Source organism: Helianthus annuus, chromosome 3, assembly GCF_002127325.2.
Source record: "Helianthus annuus cultivar XRQ/B chromosome 3, HanXRQr2.0-SUNRISE, whole genome shotgun sequence".
Classification (NCBI taxonomy): domain Eukaryota; kingdom Viridiplantae; phylum Streptophyta; class Magnoliopsida; order Asterales; family Asteraceae; genus Helianthus; species Helianthus annuus.
In genome coordinates this window covers 121,509,587-121,526,951 of record NC_035435.2, presented here as the reverse complement: position 1 = coordinate 121,526,951, position 17,365 = coordinate 121,509,587, and the positions used below count along the sequence as shown (strand labels likewise).

General features: G+C 37.0%; 3 protein-coding genes and 1 long non-coding RNA gene across 10 annotated transcripts; all 4 read left to right on the top strand.

Moving 5' to 3' along the window:
- Window positions 1-4,398: 4,398 nt before the first annotated feature.
- Window positions 4,399-8,252, top strand: LOC110929575. Of its 5 annotated transcripts, none has more exons than XR_002587259.2 (9): window positions 4,399-4,589; window positions 4,654-4,940; window positions 5,348-5,465; window positions 5,578-5,756; window positions 7,028-7,066; window positions 7,147-7,198; window positions 7,292-7,349; window positions 7,436-7,507; window positions 8,021-8,238. XR_002587259.2 is itself a non-coding variant. In XM_022172726.2 (5 exons), exons 1-5 carry the CDS (start codon window positions 7,017-7,019, stop codon window positions 8,167-8,169), a joined length of 381 nt encoding a protein of 126 aa, XP_022028418.1. In that variant the 5' UTR covers window positions 6,589-7,016; the 3' UTR covers window positions 8,170-8,249. The 5 variants fall into 5 exon arrangements, 2 of the variants coding, with proteins under 2 accessions (XP_022028418.1, XP_022028419.1); XR_004889790.1 differs by having other exon boundaries at window positions 4,401-4,589; window positions 4,796-4,940; window positions 5,339-5,465; window positions 8,021-8,236; XR_004889789.1 differs by having other exon boundaries at window positions 4,401-4,589; window positions 4,796-4,940; window positions 8,021-8,235.
- A 534-nt stretch (window positions 8,253-8,786) lies between these two features.
- LOC110931996 (dolichyl-diphosphooligosaccharide--protein glycosyltransferase 48 kDa subunit) lies at window positions 8,787-10,263 on the top strand. The gene is made up of 5 exons (XM_035988155.1): window positions 8,787-8,804; window positions 8,935-8,965; window positions 9,037-9,188; window positions 9,407-9,571; window positions 10,225-10,263. Exons 1-5 carry the CDS (start codon window positions 8,787-8,789, stop codon window positions 10,261-10,263), a joined length of 405 nt encoding a protein of 134 aa, XP_035844048.1.
- Window positions 10,264-10,636: 373 nt separating this feature from the next.
- LOC118490659 lies at window positions 10,637-11,688 on the top strand. The gene is made up of 2 exons (XR_004889788.1): window positions 10,637-10,704; window positions 11,196-11,688. It is a non-coding gene; the product is annotated as an uncharacterized LOC118490659 (long non-coding RNA).
- A 2,559-nt stretch (window positions 11,689-14,247) lies between these two features.
- Window positions 14,248-16,349, top strand: LOC110929576. Of its 3 annotated transcripts, none has more exons than XM_035988436.1 (3): window positions 14,248-15,365; window positions 15,962-16,011; window positions 16,129-16,349. In XM_035988436.1, the coding sequence occupies exons 1-3, from the start codon at window positions 15,222-15,224 to the stop codon at window positions 16,196-16,198; spliced, it is 264 nt and encodes an 87-aa protein (XP_035844329.1). In that variant the 5' UTR covers window positions 14,248-15,221; the 3' UTR covers window positions 16,199-16,349. The 3 variants fall into 3 exon arrangements, 1 of the variants encoding a protein (XP_035844329.1); XR_004889787.1 differs by having other exon boundaries at window positions 14,249-15,365; window positions 15,962-16,020; XR_004889786.1 differs by lacking the exon at window positions 15,962-16,011 and having other exon boundaries at window positions 14,249-15,365.
- Window positions 16,350-17,365: the final 1,016 nt, after the last annotated feature.

The window sequence follows — 17,365 nt, the reverse complement described above, 5'->3', positions numbered from 1 at the left end:
AGAAATCCCTTCAATTGACCAGTCCGGTCAACGTTTCCGGCCTTGCCGCCGCCTCTGTTGGTGGTGGCTGCATCCACTTTGGCCTGGATTTCCTTGGCTGTGTGCTTTTTTGGCTTTGCTTTTCTGGTGATGATTGATTGATTGTTGTAGAGATAGTCTAGGGTTTGTTTGGGTATGAGATTAGATGAGAGGTGGAGAGGATCGGGGAGGAGGAAAAGAGGGAATTAAAAGGGGAACAACTGAAAACCCTAATTTGATGTTGCTGTTTGTGGATATAAATATTTATTATAATGAAATGACAATAATGCCCTCATGTGCAAGTCACATGACTAGATTTAACCAAAAAATCTAACTAGGTTTGGCATAAAGGATATAACGTGCAAAATTTTGGAACATTAAGGACAAAACTTGTCAACTTTTGCGCTAAAGGACAGCGTCTGCAATTTGGTGTAAACATAAAGGACAAAACTTGTAATTTACTCTTCAAATTTTAAAGTCGGCAAATTTTTCGATATTGGTTAATGGCTCGCCGACTTTCACATTTAGATGTGAAAAAGGAATGAGACAAGGGGATCCGCTTTCTCCTTTCCTTTTTTTGGTCGTGATGGAAGCCCTTTCGTGTATGATCGAGAATGCGAAGGAAGCTGAAGTGATAAGAGGTATTAAGATATCTAACAACGGTCCGTGTATCTCTCACCTTTTTTACGCGGACGACGCTATCATGATGGGTGATTGGTCTAGGAATGAAGTGGTGAACGTTGTTAGAATTCTTTTGTGTTTTTTCTTAAGTTCGGGATTGAGAATTAATATCGATAAGTCCAATTTATACGGGCTAGGAGTGGGAGTGGAAGAAGTAGGGGAATTGGCTAGTATAGTGGGTTGCAAACCGGATTGTCCGCCTTTTAAGTACCTTGGGCTCAAACTCGGAGCGAATATGAATCGGATATCTAATTGACAACCGGTATGTGACATTTTCCGAGCTCGTCTTGCCAAATGGAAATCCCAACTTCTCTCTATTGGTGGAAGGGTGGTGCTCATCAAATTGGTTATGGAAAGTTTACCAACGTATTATTTTTCTCTTTATAAAGCTCCAAAGAAAGTGATCGCTACATTAGAGTCTATGATAAAAAATTTCTTGTGGGGAGGTAATTTGGAAGAAAGAAAGATGCATTGGGTCGCGTGGGAGAAGGTTACTCGGCACAAGAAAAATGGAGGTTTGGGCTTGAATAATTTAGATGTGATCAATACGGCTTTGTTATCCAAATGGGGTTGGAGGTACAAGACCGAGAAGAATAATCTTTGGAAAAGAGTCGTTGATGCCATTCATTCGAGTCGGGTGGGTTGGGAGTGCATTCCTTTTAAAAACACGTGCTCTGGTGTTTGGCTTAACATAGCAAATTTTTTTTTTATTAAAACGAAGGTAGTGGGCGGCCGTTAAGAAGCTTTATGAGAAGCACGGTGGGTAACGGCGAGGATATAACTTTTTGGTTAGATCCTTGGCTGTTTAATGACCCTCTTAAAAACATTTATCCCGAATTATTCAGCTTGGAGGTTAAAAAGAAATGCAGTGTGGCCGACAGAATTAAGTTTATCGATAACGTGGTCCTGTTTCATTGGAGCCGGAGTTTTGACATCGCAGCCGCAGACCAGGTCTCGAGTCTTTTTCAGCTGCAATCGGATCTTGCGGGGGTCCTGATCTCGGGTTATTCGGATCGGTGGAAGTGGAGTGCAGACCCGACAGGTACGTTTTCTGTAAAATCCGTTAAAAGATTATTGAAAGAGGAGGATGTTCAAGGTAGTTCTTTCATCTTGAGCTGGTGCAAATGGGTCCCCGCTAAGGTTAACATACACGCGTGGAGAATGGAGATGGACAAAGTCCCTACCGCCGAAGCCTTATTAAGGAGAAATATCGGCATCTCCACATCCTTATGCCCGATGTGTAACTCGGAAGAAGAAACCGTCGAACATGTGTTTAATACGTGCATTATTGCCGCAAACGTTTGGAACGGTGTTTGTGTTTGGTGTAAGATCCCTAACATTTTCGCTTTTTATCTCAAAGACCTTTTATCTATCTTCAAAGACCTTGATGTTTCGGAGAAGAAAAAGGAAGCGGTTCAAGGAATTATATTGATTGGATGCTGAAGCTTATGGCGAGCTAGGAACAATGCTAAATTCTCCAATACCCCGATTAGAATAGAGAACATTTTGAGTGAGATTAAGGCTTTGGGTTTTTTATGGTTTTCCTATAGATCGAAACATAAAGGTTTGGAGTGGAGGGATTGGTTGTCTTTTGTAAATATGTAATTGGTGTTGTATTGTTTTGCCGGCCCGGCTTGGGTCGGTGGTTATGTTAATGATAGTTACCTTTCAAAAAAATTGAGCAATATAAATAGCATAGAAAGTCTTATTCATGTTCACATCGCAAACACATATCAACATCAACTATGGTGAGTGCTTTGGTTAAATTTTCCTTCTTCCTCACCTTCGTGCTCAGCTATGGTGTTTTATGCTTGTTATTGCATCAAGGCCTCAAAATGTGGCTTTAACTACCGTAACCGATGTTCGCGACACAAGTTATGACTCGGATATTTACTACAGAACAAACAAGTATAACTGACGTTAAGGTCCATCCAGAATGTCATTCGACTTGTTTTCCATCGGAGTGCATTTGTAACCCTCAAAAACTAGTATAAGAATAGAGGGGCATGTTTCTCTAGATATGTTATGAAATGCATACCTTTTAAATATGTTTAAGAAATATGTATGTTAGGTCTAAATGATCCTAACAATGTAGCACAAGAAGAAATCATGATTAATGAAAACCAATCAAAAATATGAATCATTTACATATATAGGATTAGGATCAAATACAAAGGATCCTAATTGTAAGAAGTGTAAGAATGATTTATAGAGTGACAAGTGTTCAATAACCTAAAAAAACCCGCTACACAAAAAAACCCCATTAAAAAAAAAAAAAAAAAACCTTAAACATCCACCACCACCAAAAACCTAAACCCCCCCCCCCAATCACCCACCCTAAAAAAAAAAAAAATTTTTTTTGCCAAGGGGGTGGGGGGTGGGGGTTTAGGTTTTTGGGTGGGGGTGGGTGTTTAGTTTTTTTTAAATTTTTTTTAGGTTTTTTTTTTTTGGGGGGGGGGGGGTTAGGTTTTTGGGGGGTGGGGTGGGATGGGGGGGTTAGGTTTTTTTAGGTTTTTGGGGGGTGGGGGTGGGGGGGGGTTAGGTTTTTTTGGGGGGTTTTTTGGTGAGGTATAGTTTTTTTTTTTTTTGCGGGGGGGGGGGGGGGGGTTACATTTTTGGGTGGTGGTGGGGTGGGGGTGGGTGTTTAGGTTTTTGGTGGTGATGTAGTGGGTTTATTTTAGGTTTTTGGGGGGTGGGGTGGGGTGGGGTGGGATGTGGGGGGGGGGGGTTTAGGTCTTTTTGGGGGTTTTTTGGTGAGGTATAGTTTTTTTTGTTTTTTTTTTTTGGGGGGGGGGTGGGGGGTTTAGGTTTTTTGGTGGGGGGGGGGGGGGGTTAGGTTTTTGGGTGGTGGTGGGTGGGGTGGGGTGGGGTGGGTGTTTAGGTTTTTGGTGGTGATGTAGTGGGTTTAGTTTTAGGTTATTGGACACTTGTCACTCTATAAATCCTTCTTACACTTCTTATAATTAGAAGCCTTTGTAGAATAACTTGACCCTACATATATATTTTGTGAACATATTATGCATCATCTTCTACAAGCGATTTAATATAAAATTAATTTTAGATAAAGAAACAATCACATAATTAACTCTCTTTTTATCTTCCATTATATCGACTCTCAATACCCATTCAAATGCGAATATGATCTGAATGGTTCTCTTTTAAAATTTGGTTTTATATTCAACGCTCCACTCTACTTGTTATAAACTCTAAAATTGTTCAAAGGTTTTTTAAATTTGTATACACATTACATACCCACATTCATTAAGTAATAAAACTTATCAAGTATTTTGCAAATATTACATTAATCAATGCAAATATTGAGTTATATTTAAAAAATAAGGTTTTTATTATTATATTTTTAACAAAAGTGAGGTCGTGTAAGATTAATGTGATTTTGTACTACATTATTATAATTGTATGTATCATTATTATAAAGTGCTCTTTTTGTTTTTTGACTGCCAGCTTCAAAATGTTATATTTTTATCTATAATCTATAATACTATAATACTATAAAAAGGAGAAGTGACGTACAAAATTGTAATTTTATCATACGTATCAATTCTAAAGCAACATGTACAAGGTGCTTAAAGCCATTTTTTATTATTTGTGAGGGATAGTTTAAGACGCTAAAGGGTTAACATTGGGATTTCACATGGAATTCTAAAGAACCCTAATATAATAGTTCAAGCAACTGAATCATTTGTCGTTCAAGCAAGTGGTGACGATTTCATGACCAGGAAAGTGAAGAGACAGAGAGACAAGGAGAAATCGAAAGAGAGAGGAGGATGGAGATCAGGAAATAAGAGGGGGGCCTATCGATGATGGGGACGACCGTAAAACTGCGTCTTCAGGCGGCGGCGATGATGGTTTGATGAACACCTGTTACACAGGTTCTACTTATTTTGATATCCGTTGATTTTTAGGTTTTGGTCATAATCACTGAACCCCTTTCAGATTAATTCATGCACTAGGACTAATATGGATCTGCTATGGTTTAAAAAATCTCGTGGAACAAACCCTGCGCATTATTATCCAACAAATTTCAAGGAAAATCGAGCAAATTTCAGGGTTGAAATTGACATTTGTCTTTCTGCAGATGAACCGTTGGGTTTCCCTCGATTTTAAGACACCGCCAGTGATGGTAGCGATGGGTTGCTTGGATTGAACATCTGGCCTATTTGATGACGATTAGGGTCCAGAGTAGGCGATTCACAACTCTAAGTAATTCCCCCTAAAATTAGGTAAGTATTGCTTAACCGTATTTGATTCAAGTTATTGTGTGCCTGATTTTGAATATATTTTTTCGCATTGAATTCGATTTTAGATTTTTCAGATTTGTATAACCTAATTCATTTAAAATTCTATTCAGGTTTTATGTGGGTTTGGTTCATTTTGGGTTAATCGATCCCACATTAATGTTTTTCATGGAATTAGCCATGATCATTAACAAGTTGAATCAAAAGTGGGAAATGTTTCGAGTGAAATCCTTTTATATGTTGTAGATGAGATGATGTATGAGTATGATACCTCTTCATCTCAAGCATCATGTATGTTAAAACCTGATGATGCTGTGAACAACATTGAGGAGAAGTAGAAACCTCTTATTCCGGATGATTTTTGATTTCAATATTAACTGAAGTCTACTCAGATTACGACGACGATGAAGCCGTTGTCGATCCGGATATCATCCCTGACGAACCAGAAGATATCGGTGATGAAGAAGGTGAAGGTGAAGGCGAAGATCTGTACGGCGATAATTACATCAAGTAAGTTGTCAGTTATCTATAGATTTCCATTCAAAGTTCGTTTAGACTCTTATTTACATATATCTACACACACTCACACAAACACTTGTAATAAACTGTTTTTATGATGTAGTGATTACCGGAGGATGGAAGAGCACGATCAGTATGAATCGGTTGGATTGGATGAATCGCTTGAGGACGAGAGAGATCTGGATCAGATTATGGCGGATCGTAGGGCTGCAGAGATGGAACTTGATGCTAGAGTCGGTGTTGCTTCTCAACGGAAGCTTCATCATCTGCTTCATGATCAAGGTCTGTCGATTATCGACTTTTTGTGTTGATTTGTTTTTTTTTTAATTTTTTATTGTTGAAGTGTTTACTGTTGTTTAGATTCCCGTGGTTACTTGTTCTTTGTGTTACTGTTACAATGTTTTTTCTGGATATTTTGTGGGAATTGGAGCAGTTAGGCGTTGCTAGAATGATTCAAAAGCATCTGGTTGGAATTTTATATGTAGTTTTTCAAACTTATTAATTTGATTGGATTGGATTTTGATGACATGTTTTGACTGACTTTGACTGATTACTGATGTTTGGCCCAACTAGGTGAAGTTAGTTGATGAACTACCGATTAATTGGCGATTAATCTCGATATTTATAACACTGGCTACGCCTACAACTTATTGTATATTAATTGTAGTTTGGTTTTGACTAAGGATGCTTGTGTTGGTGGCCCTGTATTTGGTTTTTAGTGTGGTGTTAAGGTTAATTGTACCATTTATATAAAAATATATTTTTTACTGGGTAGCATGTTAATTTGTTCTTTATGTTTATTAAGTGGTGCCAGAAAGAGTAATGAAGTACATTACCAAAAAAAAGAGTAATGAAGTATAATTAACATGGTTTATAGCTATACTGGTAACTTATTGTATATTATGTGTAGCTTAGTTTGACATTTTTGCTGGTTTTTATTTAGGTGGTATTATTTTACCTGTCAAACTTGCTTTGAAACTTCAGTATGCACTTTAGTTGTATTTTATATTGTTTGATACAGTATTGTCTTGTGCAAGGAAACTCCAGTTTCAAATAGAAATGTATCTTTTATTACAATTCTGATATACCATTGGTCTATCATATCATCTTTTTTTTTTTTAACTTTTGTAAACAATCAGTGTTTTATGAATTTAAAAGCTAGATTTTGTATTTGTTGACCACAAATACACTTTGTGCAACTTCGAACGCGTTTATTTTTTATCTTAAATTCAGCGTTTTTTGTTTCTTCAAAATATTACCAATGTACATCCAGTCCTGTCCCATTTTTGGTCAGTTTTTTGTACATCCTAGGCATTAATACATGGGTTTTTTTGTCATGTGTGGGTCACTACGTAGATTTTTGTATCATTCGGGTCATTATCAACTGTAAAAAAAATTGTTCCATTTGTAATATCATTAGATACATGTTTGACCCATTAAAGATCAAACGTAACTCGTATTAATCAATTCATAAGTAAAGGGTCGTCATTGTTCTCTACTTTTGCAATATTATATTGTTCAATTTGATTTATTGATTAATTTATGTTTTGTAGGTACAACTTTGATCCGGTGATGAGAAGCCGTCTATGGTGGTATGATACAGTTTTTTGGTTCCGATTTAAAATTTTGCAAAACTTCACTGTTCCCAATGGGTAACAGTGATATATTATAGGTACAACTTTGATCCGGTGATGAGAAGCCGTCTTGGTTGGTGCATTGAATGGGTAAAAACAATATACTGTTGCCAGTAGTTTCTTTCATTACATGATATATTATATACATAAATCCTTCCTGTTAATGGATCTTCAATCTTGCAGCTTCAAGCAAACTTTCTTGTGCTTGATGATATCATGGATGAGTCTCATACAAACAGAGGTATTTAGTATCACCTACTGAAATTGGTTGTTGACTTCATGATGTCTTTTTAATAATGTAGAATACTTCCCTTTTTATATGTGCAGAGAACTTCATGACAGGATATCAGTTGGTTTTTTATAGGGAAAATCTTACACTCGGATGCTCACACTCAAGATGTGAGTATATCAACCATTTCTTTTTACAGACAGTTAATGTCAATTGTCAACCATCTTTTGTCACATTTATTAGCTTTGGTGGGTATAGTGGTCTATTTCAAACTTTTTTTTAAGACCATTATGCACTTGAGGATACTCTTTTTACCATAAAATGAAATTCTCTATCACCATATTTTGATTTGATAAACCAAAACCACCAAGGCTTGACAAGAAGTTTCGATATCAGATAAAACTCGAGCTCGGCTCGTCATGTTTTTTTGAAGCTCGGTTCGAGCCTACTTATTTGAACTCGAGCTCGGCTCATGAGTAAAACCCAAAGCTCGAGCTCGGCTCGAGCTATATTAAGAAACATCATACGAGCTAAAAACTCGGCTCGAGCTCGCTTCAGTATCGCTTAAACTAGCCAAAGCTCGGCTCGCTAATGTTATCATCATTATTATTATATATAAAATAAAAAAAAAAATTGTTTGGGCTCGTTTAGGCTGTCTAAAATTTTCTTGTGTGGTATTGTAGTTGGATCTTTATCTGCTATCCGAGAAATGGAAGGCGCTTATAGAGAATGCGCAGTCAAAGAAACTTCAACCCTATGGACGTATATCATTAAAGTATATTATTTGAGAACGGGATTGGATCGAAGTATATGGACATGTACAAATCCCTAATATCGTTAATGTTAATAAAGTTGTAAATAAACCTACTTTTATTGTTTTGATGAAAATTTGTTATGGTTTAATAAATCTAACTCTTTATATTGAAACTGTAGATTTTCTTTGCATGTTTACGACATTATAGGTTCTTCGTCTATTTTTTATTGAATGGAATAAAATGTTAGAAACCCGGAATGGGTTGTGGTTCGTAATAGACGTCATAAATTAATCTGATATCAGTCGGGACACCCGCCGCAACGCGCGGGCATTCCCACTAGTATATTAAAAAGGAGAAGTGGTGTACAAGATGGTAATTTTGCCATGTGTATCAATTTTAAAGCAACATGTACAAAGTGATTAAAGCCATTGTTCTCCAAAATTTTAAGACGCTGCAGGGTTAATGTTGAGATTTCACATGGAATTCTAGAACCCTAATAAAAGCGTGTGATAATAAACTGGCGTCTCTTGATTTCCCCTGAATTGAATTGGTGATTCGTGGCTTCACCGTTTATCTCTTGAAACCCTACTTATATCTGCTAATTAATGCTTTCATCTCCATCTCCTCCTTCCATTCCAATTTAAAACTCCTGATGATATTTGAAGCCGAGAAGAAACAAGAAACGGGGACGACGATGACGATGTGCACTCAGGTAACGTTTTTGGGGTTTACTAATAGATGTTATTGCAGATAATTATCACTCCAGATCACGGATTTAGTAGTTAGGGTTTTAAGTTTACCTTTCTTTTTTCGTTTTTGTAGATAACCCAAATGAAATTTAGGTTTATCAAGTTTCAACAATATACTTCTCAGGTTTGCAAGTTTATTGTAATGATTTATTGTGTTTGTTTGTGAATTGCTGAATTGATTTGGTAAATTGGTAGATTTGATTGTTCTAGGGTTTGGAGGATCGTTGGATGTGGTGGCTGTTTTGGATTTTGTGGACTCTGGTAAGGATTTGATTGTTGCGGCTGATGCGAGTGCGTCGGATTTGATTCGGAGTATTGCGGCTGAGTGTGGAGTTGATTTTGATGAGGTAGTGTTGTTTTGGACTTGTTAAGTTTGGGATAAGGTGTTGATTTGATTTAAATTGTTTAAATTTTGTTGAATGTAACTTGTTAGAATGTGGATTTGTAGCTTAATTGATGATACGGTGACCGATTGTTTTGAGTGTTGAGTAAAGTTTAGTACTTGTGTGATTTGTTATAGTGCCGTGTTAGATTGACATTTTTGTTTTATGTTGTTATTGTGTAGGATCCGTCTGCTGTGGTTATCGATCATGGGAGCTATGCTGTGTCAGGAACTGAGGGGGATCATATGTTAATTGCTACTGATGATTTTATTAAATCTGATGTGCTTTTAGGAAGTACTAAAATTGAGGTTAGCTTTTGCTTGTTTTATTTGAAGAATAGTATTAGTGTATTACTTTTCCAATACATAATATGTTTTTTAATTCTTTTTCATTGTTCGCTTTTTTTCCTTGGGCTCTCGCTTTTTTATGCTTCGCACCTAGGCCCCAGGCAAGGCCAGTGCGCCTAGCGCCTTTAATAACTATGGTAAAAAGTATTAACCTTTAGAGGGATTCAGCGATTCTAATAAAAACAGTATCAATAAGAGCAATTCTATTATTTTCTAGCAACAGTCTTAAATACTTTGTAGTAAAGCACTCAGTCCCATCTCTCCTCCACACCCATCTACCTTAGCAAAATAAACCCCCTGTAACAGAATCAAACATTGAACCAGCTCATCCTTCTCTTTGGCCAATGATCAATATCAATCATAATCAGTATAGGTTTTGCTTTTTATGTGACTGTCTATATATGTGTTCATCATAAATTAATATTTTTTTTTCCATAGTTTCTTTGGATTTTATGTCGTGAATCAACTTACATCTTCGGTATTCTTTGTATTGTTTTCTCTTTAGTTCGTTTAGTGTTGAAAGTAACTTGCCTATTTGCTACTGTATACACCCTTTGAAACCACGCTTATGCCAGTTTTCCTTGGTCATATATTTCAGATTCATTAGTCTTTTTTTTATTTTTTCAATCTTAACTTTTCTGTTTTGGTTTCAGGTGGTTAATGACATGTTCAATCCAGCAGGGCAAAATTAAACAATAAGGAGGATAGTCAGGTAATTTGTGTATCACTATGAGAAGAAGATGAGTTGGGCAAAATTATAGATTTTGTCGAAGAAGATGAGCTGGGCTGGGATGTGAAACTGGGTGTTAATCTGCCAGTACCGTTTAGAACCAAACCGTTTCGATCAGTACCGGTTCGCGTCGAAACGGTTCGATTCGAAACGGTACTGGTCGAAACGGTTCAATTCAAAACGGTACAGATCAAACTGTTCGCGTCGAAACGGTACGCATCGAAACGGTTCGTGTCAAAACGATTCGCGCCGAAACAATTTGCTTTTATTTTCATTAAGTGAGTGGGCGGTTAATATTCAGAGAGATAACTATGCGTCATACGTTGTCCATTATCCCATGCTCGCTTATTTGGCAATAGTGGAAAATGAGTCTATTGGGAGAGAACGCTACAATTTCATGCAGGTGAGCTTCATCATCAACTTTTTATAATTCTTTTATACATGTGGTCATTTCCTCTTATTTTAATAGAAAACTTAACCAAAGTTAGTGTTAATACCCAAACACGTTACAAACTAAACTCACAAGCCCTAAAGTTGTTACCGAAAAAAGTAGATACCCAAACCTGTGATTCGCGTAGAACCACAGGGACTATTTGTGTAAATAACTCTTCTTTTACATTTCCTTGCTTCTTTTTTTCTTTTTTGAAAATTCTACATGCTAGGTAGGATTATCTTTCAAAACAGGATCATTCACTTCTTTTTTATTCTGCAAAAAAGTTGGGCAAAAAGTGTGTCGGCCAACCCAAGCCGACCCATTTCCATCAATACAAAAAGGGCAAATATGCTATTATTATTATTATCATTATTGTTGCTACTATTAATGTTATTATTATTGTTATTATTAATTATTGTGTTCATAAATTTTTTATTGATATCTTTATGGTGCACCGTCAGGTTCTGCTACAGGAAAACGGGCAAGTTTTGGAAATGTGAGATCTGAAAGGCATTCTAGATGGGTCCCACACTTGCCGAAACAAAAAATACGGGTGAATTGAGGACAGCGAATAACGGAACAAGCAGCACTAAGCCTTTGGTTAGCAATGGCAAGCGCAAGCCGATAAGAAGAAATTCTCAAATTTGCCCACATTTCATCAAATCTTTCGACACGTGAGATATGGTTTTGTTTTTTAATTTTGCTTGTAGTACAAGGGGGAAATGAGACTGGATGCGGTTAATGATGTTGACGAGGACGAGATGCTGGATGTTGACGTAGATTGACTCTTGTTAGCTCAGAAATATAGAATGCATAGTCACCCTTGTTTTTTGCAGTGTGTAACAGCTTTATTTTGATATGCTTTCATGTTTCTAATACCCGGTAACAAGTAAAGGTTATGCACTTTAAGGCTTTGGCAGGGACTTCTGTAGCAATAGAGTATACGTGTGATTATATTTGCTATTTAGATAATGACATGGTAAATCTTAATGAACTTCATTACAAGACGATAAACAACTTTAAGTGATCGTTTGTTTGCGGTGGGCTTGGGCTACCTAGCGTTGTCTGTGGTCGCGGGCGTATGGGGTCGCCTTTATTGTTACTTGTAGGAAGGGATGTCATACAATATTATCATAGGAACAACAAAGATTATAAACGGTAATACCTTGAATAAAACCTTAACAAATATATTAGGCCACTAACCCCAATGGTATGTATTACTTTACTACTCATCAAAAATTATATTATGTGGAATACAAACTTCTACGACTATTTTTTGTTGAATGGAAAAAAAGTGTTAGATAACCGTAATGGTTTGTGGTTCGTAATAGGTATCATAATTGAATCTGATACGAGTTCGGACATCCGCCGCAACGCGCGGGCATTCCCACTATACTATAAAAAGGAGAAGTGATGTACAAGATGGTAATTTTGCTATACGTATTAATTTTAAAGCAACATGTACAAGGTGCTTAAAGCCATGAAAATTGGAAATTCCATTCAAGTTTAAGACGCCTAAAAGGGCAATTGTGGGATTTAAGTGTGAGATTAGCATTGAATATAATTGTAACACACGACCAGTTTCATACCAATCGTCCTGCCTTTAATTAGTCGCTTCAATCCTCCCCTCCGTTTCCATCCCACCCTTGTCCATGGTTCATGATCAGAAAGAGAGAGAGAGAGCGACAAATTGGAAGCGATTGGAAGCAAGATCGATTTAGAAGCAGGCCCGACCAGAAGCTAGGGTTTTAAGTATTCCATTCAGGTTTTCCTTGTTTGTTCATTATCATGTGAATTTAATTGACCTCTGAATACACCGATTTCTTGATTAGAATTATCTTAATCCTTATAGATAAAATGGTATTGTGTTGTTCCGTTTCCCGCTTTTATATTATATATTATGATGCAGTACATAACTTTTTGTTGAATGATTTTGGGACTAATCATAAGAGTTGCTCACAAATTTCCTTCTCTGTAATTTGATGATTATCACATTTGCTACATATTAAACAATAAAGCTTAATGTATATTAGGCATTTACATGAGCCTTATATGTTGCAAAGTTTTTTTTTTGTTTTGTTCATGAATTTCCAAATGTAAAGGCCATCTAAAGTTGCTATAAAAGTGCAAACGTGCAATCATGTGATGTAATCGGACTGCAATTAAGTAAACAAAATTGACCCCTATTGTATAAAAAACTGAGTTGATACTTCAGAGGGTACATTTGGTATCATTTTGAAGTATGTATCTAATATCATGTTGTTATTATTTTAGGTTGAAAAAGACGCCGTTGAATGTCTGCAAAAAGCATTGTTTAGAAGATATCTAGATATGAATGTCGCTGCACGTGTAAGAATTTTAACATCCAGAAAAATAATATTTGTTTTTTATTGTTGAGGATTAACACAGTCTTGTACATGGGTTTATTTGTGAACAGGTGAATGATAGTGTGGGAACATTGGCTGTTGGGCACTTTCTTGATAAAGACACAGTTGCCGCAGTGGTAATTGGTACTGGCACCAACGCCTATGGGTCGCGTACTGAGAAATGAAGAGAAACCACTAAAGATTGGTGTGCCAGCAAGAGGTGCTTTCAGGCAATTTGTTAATGTTAGTTATGATCCAGACAAGAATGAAACCTACGTGACTGGATTTTCGATACAAGTATTTGAAGCTGCCGTGAAGAAGCTTAATTATTCATTGTCTTGTGTCTTTATTCCCTATAGCGGCACGTATGATGACCTGGTCGCTGAAGTTCATAACAAGGTATAATATTTTTTTTCCTAAGCTTTATATTTGCATAATATATTAAGGGTGTAGGTCTAATCGGATTGTTCATGGGTCACGGGTCAGCTGTGGATAGTTTGGAATGGGTCAACAGAAAAGTTGTTATTTAGTCACAGGTTTATTGTTCATAATAGGTGATGGGTCAATTTTTTTTGATTATGCAAGTAGTGTGTCTAGAACAAGGGTTAATTAGTTTATATTCGAGTCAAAGTAACGGGTAGTGGGTCAAGATACTTCACGTCAGTTTTGTTTTTGTTCTATTTACATGTAAATTTTACAATGAATGAAGAGTGTGTTTTAAACAGTAAACACCTTCATGTTCATGAGTTTGCTGTGTGTGATTTTGAAGCTTAAAACACCAACAAAGGGTTGTGCTACACGCACCCCATCCCTATTTATTTTACTAAATGTATCTCTTCTCTACTTTTTTTTGAACGGCTTAGATCACCTGGGTAAGTCGTTTGCCTACAACCTACACTCCCCCGGTTCGAATCCCCAGCGCATACAGGCTTTTCAACCCCTCGCCCGAAGGCTTCGCATGTTTTGCATACCTCCTGGATCGAACTCGGAACCACCCGGGCGGGAACCAACGCAAGCGTGGTAAACCCTCCCACCTCCAACCAGCTGGGCTGGCCATCATTGGCGTATCTCTTCTCTACTAAATCAGTCATTTCATCTCTCCCTACTTTTATTCACTAGAGGTGTTCACTAAAGCATACAAGGGCACATTTAATCAATCCCTTTATTAATAGCTTAACATGTGTTACTTATAATCAAACTTTTACCATGCAGACCTTAGATGCAGCTGTTGGTGATACCGAAATAATGGCAGATCGGTATGAATATGCTCAGATCAGATCAGGACTCTTGGATTTTTTCATTGCATCGGATTTGGATTTTTCATTAACTTACTGTGAAACACTATGGGTCATCTTCTGTTTCTGAGACTGGTGAGCTTGATCAAGAAGAACTTGCTATGTGTTTGATGATGTTGTCGAAAGATTCCGCGAATTGGGCTGGTGTGAATTCGGTTGTCGAATCGTCGAACAATAACTCTGCTGTTCTCGAGACGAAATCGTCTTCGGTTGAAAGAATCAGTAAGAAATCAAGTGGCGGTTTGGATGCCGATACTGTTCAATTCGAGAATCTTACTGCTAGAAAAGTGGAATCGGACATTTCGGTTGAGGAATTGCTTCGATACGGTGACCCGAACAAGAAGTCGAAATGGGTATTCGATAAAGCGCAAGAACTGACTTACGAACAGAATCTCGAAATAAGAAGGAATTTGTTTAGAGAATTCACGTATTTGAAAAAAAGAGTTCGCGATGATGATGTTTCGTATACTCCTAAACTAGAACGCGAGGGGCCGAATAAGAAACGAAATAAGTACGAATGCTTGAACTGCAACAAGCTTTTTACGTCGTTTCAAGGGCTTGGCGGGCATAGACCGTGTCACAAAAAGAACAATACGGTCGGGTCAAAACACGACAGTGGCGAAAACAGTTTAGAAGGTGACTTTGCACATACTCGAAAGGCGAAATACGATAAGAAAACGAAGGTGAAAAAGATCAAAGGGCACGAATGCCTGATTTGTTTCAGGATGTTTAAATCGGGGCAAGCTTTAGGTGGTCACAAACGGTGTCATTGGCAGATTCTCAACCTCTTGATGAAGATTCTAAAATTAAAATTATTGAGTAACAGATGCAGCCAAACAAAGCAAGTGAAAATCAGATGGATCTACCTCAATCTTTATCTGGAGTTGATTCAAGCACAGAGACTCCTGTTAACAAACTAACAGGATCCCATTCTAAGTCTAGGCGTACAACAATAAGGGGACGGAATAATGTAAGTTTCACTTTTATCTATGATTTTTTTAAATGAAAATTTTCATATATAGCATCTTAATTACTATATCAAATTGGAAATTCTACAGAAATTAATATTGTTGTGGTTTATATAATAACTAGGGGTGTGAGTATTCGAAACCAGATGCTCTAACAAATATTCACGGATTTGGGTTTAGTCTGAATGAGTTTGGGCCAGTTTCGGGTCGGACCCGTGAATACGTTTAGCCAAATGGGTCATGTTCGTGTCAACCCGGCAGATTTGACTCATTTAACCCATTTTTATATGTTTAATGTGTTTCATATAATACTTAAACTATCTGAGTATATTTATATAAAAGTATTAAAGTTTAAAAATAGTTTGGCATAATTTAAACCTAAAAGCTTAAAAATTATATGTAACCTTAATATTTTAGAGAGCCAATATGTAAAAAATAGTTAAATAACTTTTTTTGGGGTGAAATAGGTCATGGTCGTGTCAACATGCAAATACACATGTGTTCAGGATCGATCCCCACCCTATGAACACAGCCCGTTTAGCAGCCGCTTTTATAACATTGTGTCTTTTTTCTGATCATTGTTTTTGTTTTCCTACAGGCTAGAAAGACTCCTTCAGTTGAATCTTTTGATTCTTCTGCTGAAGAAGAGTAAGAAGAGTAAGATCATGCACTTTAGAGTTTGGTGCATTGCACTTTTGATTTTCTTTGTGCATGCAGTGAATATATATTTTTAAACAATATTAATATATATTTTTTTTATTTTAGGCAAGAGGAAACACAATACTTCAAGCTAGCTTGGAAAGAAGGAAGCAAGCATTACACGAACGTAGGATGACACTTGAACAAGATGCACGGAATTCAAACTTCGATGAGTATTTCTCGTTGAATGGAATATAAAAGTTTAGAAACCCGGACCGGGTAGTGGTTCATAATAGACATCGTAAATGAAACTGATATCAGTCTGGACACCCGCGGCAACGCGCGGGCATTCCCGCTAGTACACTATAATAATACATTGAGATTATGCATAATAACACTAGTTTAACCGTCGGTTTCAATATACTTAATTTCCTATCATACAAAAATACAAAATAAAACATATTTATTAGAACTTTTTATTACTAAATATATTTGTTTTAATATTGTGATAAAGTTACCTTAGGGTGTAAGGTGTGGGCTTCGGCAAACCCACTTTACCGATTCAGTAAAGTGTGGCAAACCAATGCCAACCCTTTGCCGATTGAAGTGTTTGACGAAATGGGTGTTCAATCGGTGAGGCACTACCGACGCGGGGAAGGGAGGAAGGAGAGAGGGGGGGGGGGGATGTGGGGTGGGGTCCATTCCAATCTCAACCAATCACATCTTTTTCCTTTTTTTATTTAAAAAGTTTACCACTTCACCAAATGTCTAAACCATTGCCAACACTTTTCAGCAAAGTTTAAACACTTTTGACTGATTGACATGGCGCACTCTGATTGGTCAGTTTTTTGGTTTGCTACTCCAAAGTGTTTAACCACTCCTTACACCCTTACATAACAATAAAAACCTTGAATTAACATGTTTTAGGCATATTACAACTATATTTTTTTAACCTAGAACTAAACATGTTTTAGGCATATTACAACTACATTTTTAGCGTTACTGTTTTATAAGCGTATATAATAAGATGGATTATACTGACTCAAAAGAGAAGCAAAAACTTTAAAAATTATATTTGGATAGATGAAAATATAACATTTTATTTTGTTTCACTATTAAATTAAATGTAATAACTCAATTCACTTATAAGGGTGATCGGGGCGTAGGCAGTGACCCCATGCGGGGACCTCATCCACCGAAGAGTGGTGGTACCGCCATCAATGCGGTGAGGTAGAGAGAGGGAGGAAAGCGGTGGGAAGTCACCGAAGAGAGAGGGAGGAGAGAGGGAGGAGTGGACCAATGAAAAATTTCTTTTTTTTTTTTTAATAAAAACCAAGTTACCTAAAAGGGGAGTGCCGCCATC

What these genes read in the sequence shown, in the direction of transcription:
- LOC110929575 (XM_022172726.2), top strand. Translation starts at nt 7,017, where the DNA reads ATGTTTTGTAGGTACAACTTTGATCCGGTGATGAGAAGCCGTCTATGG. An exon ending in TTGGTTGGTGCATTGAATGG is followed by an intron (nt 7,199 to 7,291) that starts GTAAAAACAATA and finishes TCAATCTTGCAG; the next exon opens with CTTCAAGCAAACTTTCTTGT. An exon ending in CGGATGCTCACACTCAAGAT is followed by an intron (nt 7,508 to 8,020) that starts GTGAGTATATCA and finishes GTGGTATTGTAG; the next exon opens with TTGGATCTTTATCTGCTATC.
- LOC110931996 (XM_035988155.1), top strand. An exon ending in GTGGAGTTGATTTTGATGAG is followed by an intron (nt 9,189 to 9,406) that starts GTAGTGTTGTTT and finishes GTTATTGTGTAG; the next exon opens with GATCCGTCTGCTGTGGTTAT. An exon ending in ATTTGAAGAATAGTATTAGT is followed by an intron (nt 9,572 to 10,224) that starts GTATTACTTTTC and finishes TTTTGGTTTCAG; the next exon opens with GTGGTTAATGACATGTTCAA.
- LOC110929576 (XM_035988436.1), top strand. Translation starts at nt 15,222, where the DNA reads ATGCAGCCAAACAAAGCAAGTGAAAATCAGATGGATCTACCTCAATCT. An exon ending in CAATAAGGGGACGGAATAAT is followed by an intron (nt 15,366 to 15,961) that starts GTAAGTTTCACT and finishes GTTTTCCTACAG; the next exon opens with GCTAGAAAGACTCCTTCAGT. An exon ending in GATTCTTCTGCTGAAGAAGA is followed by an intron (nt 16,012 to 16,128) that starts GTAAGAAGAGTA and finishes TTTTTATTTTAG; the next exon opens with GCAAGAGGAAACACAATACT.